At 39.9% G+C, this 12,380-nt stretch overlaps 2 protein-coding genes across 9 annotated transcripts in view; one reads left to right on the top strand and one right to left on the bottom strand.

Moving 5' to 3' along the window:
* P2RY14 (purinergic receptor P2Y14) overlaps window positions 1-4,403 on the top strand; it is a 59,595-nt gene extending 55,192 nt beyond the window's left edge. For 4 of the 5 annotated variants that reach the window (XM_079921184.1, XM_079921182.1, XM_079921185.1 and 1 more), the window contains one exon: window positions 2,163-4,403. In XM_079921184.1, coding sequence (XP_079777310.1) covers window positions 2,189-3,199 — 1,011 coding nt within the window. In that variant the 5' untranslated portion in view covers window positions 2,163-2,188 and the 3' untranslated portion in view covers window positions 3,200-4,403. Of the gene's footprint in view, window positions 1-1,986 lie in introns of all 5 variants that reach the window. The other variant, XM_079921186.1, reaches the window with a different exon arrangement.
* MED12L (mediator complex subunit 12L) overlaps window positions 1-12,380 on the bottom strand; it is a 330,953-nt gene that overhangs the window by 206,795 nt on the left and 111,778 nt on the right. The window lies entirely within an intron of this gene.

The raw sequence follows: 12,380 nt of genomic DNA on the forward strand, positions 1-12,380 counted from the left end.
AATATATGAAACAGGCACAGAGGACCTACAAACAAACTCATTATGATCAGAGCCAAGTGGGCAGGGGATTAGATTTCCTTTCAAAGGAAGTCCAAGGACGGGCAAAATCAATTGCTAGAAATGTAACTAGTTTTGCCATATGCTTGCAGGAAGAGTACACAGAAGCAACATATTCTTTTGGGGGAAACAGCACACAAAGTTTGCATGTGTGATTTTTTTTTTTTTTTTTTTTTGCCATGTGACTGAATCTCATATTCCACATTTCCAAATTCTACTTTCTCACACTTCCTTAATTTTACTGACACAGCCCTTCACTCACTGTGTATAAAGCCCCATGCTTGGCACCAGAAATACAAAGATAAACAAGATACATTCTCTGTCCTCAAGGAACCCACTGTTCTCCACAATGCTTCTTTCCCATGACCCCTGACTAGATGTAAATTCTTAAGAGCAGGGACTCATGTCTTATATTCCCAGATTGCATTTCATTATTTCACAAATATTTTAAATATCTAATGTTCTAAATGTAATGCTAGGAATACAATGGTAAAAAAAAAAAAAATGACATGGTCTCTCTCCTCTGAAGGAGCTTACAGTAGTAGAGGAAACAAAAAACAAACAGCTAGAGAGACACGTGCTATGACAGAAGAAAGGCACAGAACTAGGAGCACACGTACAAGGGACCTCACACCCAATCCACCCCAACCAAGGCTTGGGAGGGCAAAGCTTCCTAAAGAAAGTGGCATCCAAACTGAGGCCTCAAGGATGAAGAGAAGTTAGCCAACCAAGAAGGTAGCAAAAGAGTCTTCCATACAAATGCAAGTTTGTGCAAAGGTCCAAGGTGAGAGAAATCCTGGAACCCACAAGGTACAAGGGTTCAGAACAGCAGGAACTCATCACTGGAGGTAGAATTAGTAGGGATCAGACCAAGATGGGACTTCTGGTAGCTCAGGGTTAAAGAGTGAGGACTTTATCCGGAGGGCAAGGACCAATGGATGAAGGGTTAAACAGGATGTTGACATTACAGATAAGACGGGCAGTAGACATTTTCTTAGATGTATCAAATAATCTTTCAAAAGAGTGCTAATCTTCCTTGTGCCATAAATCATCATGTCCAACATCAGTGAAGACTACACAGGATTCTCTAACAAAAGAAGGTTCTGGGTAATACCTAGGGTAGTGTCGTCCAATAAAAATATGATGCAAGCCGCATAGGTAATTTAAAATTTTCCAGTAGCCATATTCTTAAAAAAGTAAAATTAAGTGAAATTAAGATTAATAATGTATTTTATTTAATGGGATATTCCTAAAATATTTCAACATATTCTCAATATTAAAAATATTGAGATATTTTACATTATTTTCTGCGTACTAAGTCTGCAAAATTCATTGTGCATTTTCCATCACATCTCAATGTGGACTGACCCCATTTCAAGACACAGCCACAGCCACAGCCACATATGGCTAGTGGCTACCATTTGGACAGTACAGATCTAGAATGTACTTTGGGGAGCATTTCTCAGAATGCTTAAGGTCTTTCTATCATTTTTGTTTTCTAATTTATAAAAATAATGCAAATCAGTTTTTAAATGGGGAAAAACCCCACAGAATATCTCAACTTTTAAAGGTACCCATAATCCTATACCAAAAATACCAGTTATAGTTGGACGTGTATGTTTGTAAGACGTAGTCCTATGTCTAAAATATACATAGGGTAGGCTTTCTAAAAAGTAGGGTCTGTGTCAATAGCTCTTAAACCTAATATGTTAAAGAGCTGTGAATAAAATGAAACAGATTCTCTGTTTTTATAGCTTTATTACCTTTGAGACTATATTTAAATGAGTATTCCTGGAACTTTAGAGTTGTACAGCGACCTTTATCATTTTAGGGAAACGCTGGTCTCCATGATTACCTCAGTTCTCAGACTGTCCTGCTTCTCTAATTTTCCTTTCCTGTCATCTGTCTACTCCATTCTTCCCTTTTCAGAAGGAAGGGAGGGAAGGTGAAAGGGAGGAAGAGACAGGCACCTAAGGAATATACAGCAAAAACTTGGTTTCAAGAACTTGCTGGGCATGGCAAGTTCTTGCCCTTCCCTTATTTCTCGGCAAATGACTCGAAGGTCGTGACTGCCCTTTCGGTGACTATTTCACATCACCTTCCAGGCCTCACCTGCAGAAGTTACCCAACGATGAACGCCACCACTGCCCCACCCACAGAGGGGTCCTGCCCCCGGAACACCCTCATAACCCAGCAAATCATCCCCGTGCTGTACTTCGTGGTCTTCGTGGCCGGGATCCTCCTCAACGGCGTGTCCGGGTGGATATTCTTCTACGTGCCCAGCTCCAAGAGTTTCATCGTCTATCTCAAAAACATCGTCGTCAGTGACTTCCTGATGAGCCTGACTTTTCCTTTTAAGATCCTGGGAGACTCAGGCCTCGGGCCCTGGCAGCTGAACGTGTTTGTGTGCCGGGTCTCGGCCGTGCTCTTCTACGTCAACATGTACGTCAGCATCATGTTCTTTGGGCTCATCGGCTTTGACAGATACTATAAAATCGTGAAGCCTCTCTTGACTTCGTTCATCCAGTCCGTGAACTACAGCAAGCTCCTGTCGGTGCTGGTGTGGAGCCTCACGCTGCTGCTTGCCATCCCCAACGTGATCCTGACCAACCGGAGCGTCGGGAAGGCCACACGCATTAAATGCATGGACCTGAAGAACGAACTGGGCCTCAAGTGGCACCGAGCCTCCAACTACATCTTTGTAGCCGTCTTCTGGATTGTGTTTCTCTCCTTAGTCGTGTTCTACACTGCTATCACGAGGAAAATCTTTAAGTCCCACCTGAAGTCCAGAAAGAACTCCATCTCGGTCAAGAAGAAATCTAGCCGCAATATATGCAGCATCATGTGCGTGTTTTTTGTCTGTTTTGTTCCTTACCATGTTGCCAGAATCCCCTACACTCGGAGCCAGACAGAGACCCATTACAGCTGCCAGTCAAAAGAAATCCTGCTCTATGTGAAAGAATTCTCTCTGCTGTTGTCAGCTGCAAACGTATGCCTGGACCCCATTATTTATTTCTTTCTGTGCCATCCATTTAGAGAAGTCTTATGTAAGAAACTGCATATCCCATTAAAAGCTCAGCATGACTCAGAAGCTTCCAAAAAAAGGGGAAATGTAACACAAGAAAGCACAGATACTGTGTGAATTCCCACCTCCTTTCGAATAAAGTCTGTGCATGCATATTGTAATCTTCAATTACATAATAAAGGCAAATGAAGAAGAAGCATGTCCACGATAATAAGTATCATCTCTAGGCACTACTATTCAACGTAGTACAATAATAAAACTAAAATGTAAGTTTCCATGCTTGTTTTTGTACCATCAAAGAAAAGATAATACATTATTTAATCTTATCCCACCAAAATAGAAGGTTTACGTTTATAATCAATAGTCTGGTCAGTTAATACAGCACGTTAGACAGCAATAAGGAAGACAGGAAGTAATCAAGACAATTCACAGGGGCATCTTCCTCCTTCTAAACACAAGAATTAAGCTGGCATATTACGCAATTCTTTTCAACAGGGTCATTAAAGACCAGCTTAAAAGCAGACACGGTCTGATAAAGGATTAGAGGCCTGTTTGTAGTGAAAAAGTCAAGTCTTCTCCGATTTGAAGAAGCAGGATAAGCAGACACCCAAAAAATTACTTAAGAAATCCCCCACGGATTTATTTCATGGCATTTCAAAGGAAAGCAGATATGAACTCTGTACATCGCCGCACAAAAATGTAATCTTTCTCTGATAGCATTTTGAGGATGATGTAAGATACATCTTAAATACGTTTTATGTGAAGATTAGCTAAGCCGCTTAATGAGCCTAGTGTTCTGGTGCTAGAATATGTTTAAGTAAACTCTACAGAGGGAATCTAGATAGTGGCGTAAGTTGCCAGAAACTTCCCCTGTTCCATGGTATGGGAAAAAAATCTAGGATGTCTGAGAAAAGACGTATGCAAACAAATACCCCCAGCTGGCAACACACTTTATTCCCTAGGAGCAGAGAAAAGCAGTTTTCTTAGAAAGCAACTGGACCTGATAGAAAGAAAATCCAAAATTTGCAATAATGAGTGAGAAATTACACATAAAATGAAAATTTACACATCATGTTTTCTGAAAAACAAATTTCATATGTGCAGATATAGATATGATTGCTGGCTTCTGAGTCATCAAAGCTCAGTTCTTTCTCTGCTATTAACTGGCTGGAAGACATTTAGCCCATCTTTCAAATGCTCTTCTCAAACATTTTTGTAAGTCATGTTTTCATATATATGTGTATATATATATATATATATATATATGTATGTACTTCAAGCCTTACCATATATGTACTAATAAAAAATAATTTTAATAGTGTCAAGTTTTTTCTTAAGTCAAGATACCAAAAAACACTACCAGATTTACTCATAGTCAAGACATGGGTGGTTTCTTTAGTACACTCGATTACAAATGCTAATAGAATACAAAGAAAGAAGGCATAGGAGTACCCAGGAAGGAGTTGCATAGAGTATTTTTGAAATTCTATTTGCCACTGACTTTTCAAAACAAGTATTTCATATGTTCTTAGGACCTTATCAGATTTTAGGCAAAACTGAGAAAACACCTTTTAAACTGAGGAAGAGCTGAGAAGATTTTCACACTCTGTATCCACCTTCCACCCTCATGAAAACTCTCTGCTCCCAACTCTGGGTCAAATATCCTCTCCCAAAAAGAACAAAATCACAAACCTATGATAAACGTGCCTGGCAAAACTAAGCTTGCTATAGCATTTGTTTGGCTAAGTATATTTGCAAAAGAAAGTGGCTGTGTTTATTCACAGTTTCCATTGGTCAGGACAAATTAGTAAATGCTGGTGTTTTATATGTCCCCTACTGGGCCACAGGAGAAACTGAAATTATAAAAGAAGATGAGAAGCACCAAGTTTTGCGTTTGTAACCACTGTGCCAAAGCAAATCAGAAATATGAAAGGCAATATTTTTCAGGAAACAACATGCAATGCAAATAAGGATATCGTGAAGCAAGAGCTGAATAACAGCTACTGCATATCAGAACTTTTAAGGTAAAAGACCTGTACTTGGAAAACTGTAAGACATTGAAGACAACACACACAAATGGAAAGATGTATGCTGCTCACAAATTGGAAGAATTAATATTGTTAAAATGACCATACTACCCAAGGTAGTCTACCAAGGGTTCAATGCAATCCCTATCAAAATACCAATGGAATTTTTCACAGAACTAGAACAAATAATTCTAAAGTTTGTATGAAAACACAAAAGACTCCAAAAAGCCAAAATAATCTTGAAAAAGAAGAGCAAAGCTGGAGGTATCACACTCCCTGATTTCAAACTATACAGCAAAGTACAGTAATCTGATTACTACAGTAATCAAAACAGGATGGTACTGGCACAAAAACAGACACATAGATCAGTGCAATAGAATAGAGTGCCCATGCTTACACAATCAATTAATCTACAACAAAGGAGGTAAGAATATACAATGGAGAAAAGACAGACAGCCTCTTTAATCAATGGTGTTGAGAAAACTGGGCAGCTATATGCAAAAGAATGAAACTGGACTACTTTCTCACACCATATATAAAAATAAACTCAAATGGATAAAACGCTTAAGACCAGAAAGCATAAAACTCCTAGAAGAAAACACAGGCAGTCAGTACAGTCTTTGACACTGGTTGTAGCAATATCTTTTTGGATGTGTCTCCTTAGGCAAGGGAAACAAAAGGAAAAATAAACAAATGGAACTACAGCAAACTAAACAGCTTTTGTAGAGCAAAGGAAACCAAAAACAAAGCAAAAAGGCCACCTACTGAATGGGAGAAGAGATTTGCAAATGATACATCTGATAAGGTGTTAATGTCCAAAATGTACAAAGAACTCACAGAACTCAACATCAAAAAAGCAAACAACCCTACTGAAAAAATGGGTAGAAGACCTGAACAGACATTTTTCCAAAGACATACAGATGGCCAACAGACACATGAGTAGATGCCCAATATCACGAATCATCAGGAAAATGCAAATCAAAACCATAATAAGATACCACCTCACACTGGTCAGAACAGTTATCACCAAAAAGAAAAGAAATAAAAGGGCTAGAGCGGATGTGGAGAAAAGGGAACCTTTATGCACTATCGGTGGTAATGTAAATTGGTAAGGCCACTATGGAAAACAGTATGGAGGTTCCTCAAAAAATTAAAAATAGAACTATCAGCAATTCTACCTGTGGGAATTTTCCCCTAAAAAATAAAAAAAAAACTTATTCGAAAAGATATATGCATCCCTATGTTCATTGTAGCATTATTTACAATAGTCACGACATGGAAGCAACCTAAGCGTCCATCAGTAGATGAATGGATAAAGAAGATGTGAGAGAGATATACACACACACACACACACACACACACACACACACATACATATATACATACATACATATATACATATACACAGAAAGACAGACAGACATATATGCCGAGAACAAACTGGTGGTTGCCAGAGGGGAGGAGGACAGGGGGATCAGTGAAACAGGTGAGGGAAAGTAAGAGGTAAAACTTTCTTTCATGAAGTACATAAATCATGGGGATGTGATGTACAACATAGAGAATAAAATCAATAATATTGCAATAACTTGGTCTGCTGACAGACGCTAACCAGGCTTACCAAGGGGATCACCTTGTACTGCATAAAAGTATTGAATCACTATGTTATACACCTGAAACTAGTAATATTGTAAGTCAATTACCATTCAATTAAAATAAAGAAGAGAAAAGTCAGATCAATACAGACAAATCTTTGGATTTAACTTTGGAAGATCACTTAAGACTTCAGTGAGAGGAATGTCTGTAAGGTATTAGAGTTAGAAGTCAGATCATAAGGAGTTTATTCAAATATTGAAAAGTTAGGTAAATTAAATAAAAAGGAACTTTAAGGTCCAGGGCTACAACAAAAGATAAAATAGTAGGGCAACAGCGAGAGTGGATTAATCCAGAAACATCTCTGAGGTCATCAGTACTATTGTTTTTTTCATTATTTTGTGTAATAATGTGTTCTTTTCTGTAGCTAATTTATAAATAAGGTTTGTAATATATATCTGCTACAGCTAAAGTAATACAACATTTAATCACTTTATACAAGCAGTGCTATAAAATAATTAAACATTTTGAAAAGTGGTATATGGGAAAGTAAAGCTACATTTTGTTAAAGTGGTTCTTTTGGGGGGATGTCCTGTCATAAAGTGGTAATCCACATGCCACTGGAATCTTGCAGAGAATCGGTGACCAAAAGGAAGTAGCAGCTTCTACTGTTGAAGACCACACAGTTATCAGGTCATTCCTACCCCAACACGCAAACCCTCACAGCGCTGTTTACCCAAAAGGAAACCCTGTGTCACTTTGGGCAGATGACCTGTTATGTTTATAATTTGTGTGATATTATCTTTTGATGTCACGTTCTGTACTAATGAAGTCTTTTTTTTTTCTTATTCTCCATTGTCAAAGCACATAGGTAGTAGCAATAGGGTTTAAGGACAGAATAGAGAAATAATAGCACATACTTTACTAACATCATCAAACAGAAACAAAGCTTAGTTTAAGGGTGCTTTCTAGAGTCTCTAGATTAATCGTTTAGGTGGTGCCAATGTATCAAGAGTTTCTCATTTGTAAGTGACAAAAGAAAAAAGAAAAGAAAAGAAAAGAAACCTAAAATTCGGCTTGTGTGATAAAAGAGATTTATTGGCTAATAGACCTGAATGTCCAAAGTTGTGGGTATGACTTCCATTAATGGGCTGATGCAGGGCTGCAGCTGATGTAACCAGGGCTGGGTTTGTACTATTTCTCCAGTCACCTTCCATGGTGTTAGTTTTAACTCATAAAAGGAAGCTGTCAGCTCTCCTTTTGTGGTAGCAAACTAGAAAGGGATAAAATATACAGCAGTCTACGCTATACCAAATGATGAGGTAGCACTAAAAACACACTACACTAATAAACTAAACTTGCCTTTCTACCTGCCAAACCAGATTCCTCTCCTCAGACTGCCCTTCCCAGGACTGAGACCACAGTCTGCTCCCTGCCAGCCCGATGTCTCAGCGATTTCACCTCTGCAGTCGTTCCCAACTACCCATCTCTTCCCGGCCAATTTCAGATCCTCCTTGCCTCTCACCTAAAAAGACTGCAAGCGCCTCCAAACTGACTTCTTGTCTTCCGCTTTCTCCCCCAACCCAACACATCCCAAAGCCCGCAGGTTCACCTGGTACTGCTGAGCTCACGGCTCCTCTCTTCACATAACCTTCCTGAGCTCTCCACCGCATGCTAACTAAAGCATCCAAGACGGACCAGGTGGCACTAAGATGTAGTCTCAGCCTCTTCCTCACACAGGTCCTGCACACATACTCCACGCACCCAGACTGAGTGAGGGTCCCCAAACACCCTCCCTACAGCCCAATCATGTGCATCTTCCCCAAAACCTGCCGCCACTCCCTCACTTCTCAGAAGCAGCTCTTTGCCCACCTTGGTCAGAGGACTGCACTTCCTGGATCCCCACAGGCTCTAACAGCCCAGAGTCTATCTGCATCATCGCAGGTCCTGCGTCCTCCTTATCACCCTTTCTACACTGTGACCTTCTAAAAGCAACAAACACCTTCTCTAGGATGGGAGTTAAGGAGGCAGCCTGGAGTCAAGAAATAATTATGGTTAGAATTTCTTTTAACCACTTGATCAAAAAACAAAGACTCACATGGCAAGGGCAAGGGAGAATTGCTCCAAAACTCTTCTCCTGGAAAGTAACAACAGAGTTCATAAAATGCGTCCTGCGCTTTGAAAACATGTTACTCAAATTTCATAAGAAATAGACCATAGCACTCAAGTGGGGGTGGGGGGGAAGAACTTCAGTGACTAAAAAGAAACAAGATATCCTTTAAGAGCTCCTTTTAAGGGACTTCCCCACTATTAATTATTTTATAACCATGGATCAAATAGCACAGTCACACCTCACAACTGAAAGGTGAGATGGATGTATGTTGACTGATAACACTGTACAGTCAATAAAAAGGCGGAAAACCGAACGGACCGGCCAAGGGAACGACAGGATAGACTCGGCCAGCCCTACAACCAAGTTCACATTCCGAGAATGTACAAAACACATCGACCTTCAACATATTTCCAAATTTTTACACGATGTTTCATTAAAAAGGGAAAACTAGGGCTTCCCTGGTGGCGCAGTGGTGAGAGTCCGCCTGCCGATGCAGGGGACACGGGTTCGTGCCCCGGTCCGGGAGGATCCCACATGCCGCGGAGCGGCTGGGCCCGTGAGCCGTGGCCGCCGAGCCTGCGCGTCCGGAGCCTGTGCTCCGCAACGGGAGAGGCCACAACAGTGAGAGGCCCGCGTACCAGGAAAAAAAAAAAAGGGGAAAACTGAAGCAGAATTCAAATAATGCAGAAACCTCCACCTCTCGAAAGCTCTGCATCTACAGCTCACTTTAAAACTACTCTAATCATGTCCATCACTGTCAGATTTGAAGCTACCAATCTCAGAGTCAGGAAAGAATGTCTTTGGACTAACTCAGGTGGGAAAGGGGATTATGTGCCTTGAAAAACTTTCAAAACAGGAACCTAAAGCACAATGGCTCCAGAGAGAAGGCTGACTCGAAGCCACAGAAGCTGCTGGAGAAATGTTCTGATCAGCATTCATTAACCAGAGAACAGCTCCCTGCCCAAAGATCATAAAAAAACACTTCAGGATGCAAACTGTTTGGAGCTGTGAACATCCCAAGTTGCAAACTCCATAAGAAAAGTGGGCACAGTGCTGACTGTTCCACTGCCCAGTGGCACTCAAGTTCAAGTTCAAACAGCTGTAAACACTAAATATACGTTGGGGTGGGGGAGGGGGTGGTGGGGATGAACTGACCTGGTGTCCTCCTTTATAACCCCAGTTTCCAACCAACACTTTCATTTGAAGAAGCATAATTAAGTACTGGGACACTGGGGTCTAACAGTGCAGCTTTGGGCAAGGCCTCTATTTCCCCCATGCCTTAGTTTCCCCATCTGTAAAGAGAGGAATCTCCTCCATTTCATGGATTTCTTTAAAGAAAATACATTCTCAGACCTGTGTTCCTGGCCGTGGCAGCGGCTACCTACCCCAACATTCATTTTCTCCTTCCTCATTAGTTCCGAAGGCGACCATGGTACGTTTTAAAAGCAAATTATAGGAATGTTACACATTTGGGACTTCCCTGGCGGTCCAGTGGTTAAGACTCCGCGCTTCCACTGCAGGGGACACGGGTTCGATCCCTGGTCGGGCAATTAAGATGCCGTGTGCCGCTAGGCGCAGCCAAAGAAAAAAAAGAATGTTACACATTCAAACTGATACTTCTATTGAAATACTGTTGTTTGGTATTTGTGTTCAATAAGAACAAAAGCATGATTTGTGTGGATAAGGGACTGAGGACAAAAAGATTCATGGGGCAATTCAGCTTCAATTTTTAAATATACAAAATATCCATTAAAGTAAATAGTATGTCATTTCTTAAATAAGTATTGCCAGGACCAAGGTAAGGGAAACACAACTTCCCCTCACTTCCGACTTGGGTTTCTGAAATACTGGGTTAGTGACGTTGCGCAATTTCCTAGAACGCTAAGGAAATATCCACTGAAAAACATCTGTCCTTAATGAAACAGAAAGAAGTGACCTATGGAAATTCAAATGGAACTCACGTTAAAGACAAAAACAACAACAGGGACGGTAGCCAAGCATGTTTCTACTGTGAATAAACTTCTGCAAAATGCCAAGGTGCCTCAAGCTCATTCTCAAAAGGAGGAACATGGTTTAGTTTCACTATTAAAAGATTGGTTTCTCACTATTCCAAAAAGGAAATGGAACATCAAGAACTAGGAGACTTTAGCTCTTTTATATTTGGCAATCCAGACACAAAAAGCTGCCTATAGTAGATTTTTAAGAACAGTTGAATGTATTTGATTCTATCTATACCCCAAAGTGAAGGGGGAAGTACACATATAAATATGCCTATCTAAAAAAGAAGAAAGAAACTTTACCAAAAACCTTTGATTCCAGTGTCCCTTCATATCATTTTAAAACCAGTCACCACTCAGCTGGCAGCTAAACTGCACCTCACCAAATTCTTCCCATCTCACCCTCTCCATCCCCCTGTGAGTGTAAACTCTGGTCGTAACTGCTCGCTTCACTTGGCTGTCTGCAAGCATGTCTTTTCTGAAGTGGACAGAAGTGAGTTCTATCCAATATGACGCACACAAATCTTAAAAGACAGAGCGTTTCCCAGCACTATTACGATGAAAGTTAACAGTGGTTCCTAACGAAAACCAAATACAAAGTTTGAGAAAGATTTGGGTTTCTTCCTCCAATTTTTGAGTGAATATATGTAAAGTTATTCTCTTGCAAAATACAGTAATAACTACCTGAATTCGAAAGAACATCGGAGTATCAGAAACAAATGGACACTGTCATCATAAGCATCTTGACACATTATTGTTTTCAAAAGTTCCCTAGATCCTCCTTAAATTCCCTCCAGCTTGACAGTCCTCATTTAGTCTTTTGAGAGATTTTTCCTTAGCAAAGTGAATACCAAAAGGGAGGCATTTTAGATTCTAGAGAGGTTTCTTCTGACTTTTTTCTTTATTATTTGGAAAACTAAGAATTACTGACAGAAAAAGAGATGAAACCAAAGTACCCTCCAAGACAATGAAGCAATAGAAAAACCCAGACCCTAAGTGATCAGGCAATGGCTTTGCACTTAACAAACCGCCTTTGGACCGGCACACTCACTCCCCCACAGGAAGAACGAACATTTACCCAAACAATTTAAATGTACACTGGAGCTTCCCTTTTCATAGAATCTATTAATTACTAAACACCTGTCTCAATTCATTATGCCGTTGGGGCCAAATTGACAAATGTGCACCCCAGGTTTACTCTCATAACTGAGAAAAACAGATCCAGTATCTTTTTGAATAAAAAGATTACAAACTATAAAACAGTATGCACAACATAATAACATTTTTAAGTGGGTAAATACATAGAAAAATTTTAAAACGTATGTACCTAAAACGTTAACAATGATTATCTCTCTACATAATGATTTTCCTCTTCTCTTTCCAGATTTAACAACATAAACTTGACCATATCGTTTTTGTTTGTTAATAGACGTCTCAGCAGGATCCAAACTGCAACCATTTTTTAAATTAAAACTCTGAAAGACTGATGAGTATCAGTCTGTATACTGAAGAAATTTTGCTTAAACACCTAATATCTTTAACTCACAACACCATTCAAGGCACAAAAAATT

This window comes from Stenella coeruleoalba (genome assembly GCF_951394435.1).
Source record: "Stenella coeruleoalba genome assembly, chromosome: 5".
Lineage (NCBI taxonomy): Eukaryota > Metazoa > Chordata > Mammalia > Artiodactyla > Delphinidae > Stenella > Stenella coeruleoalba.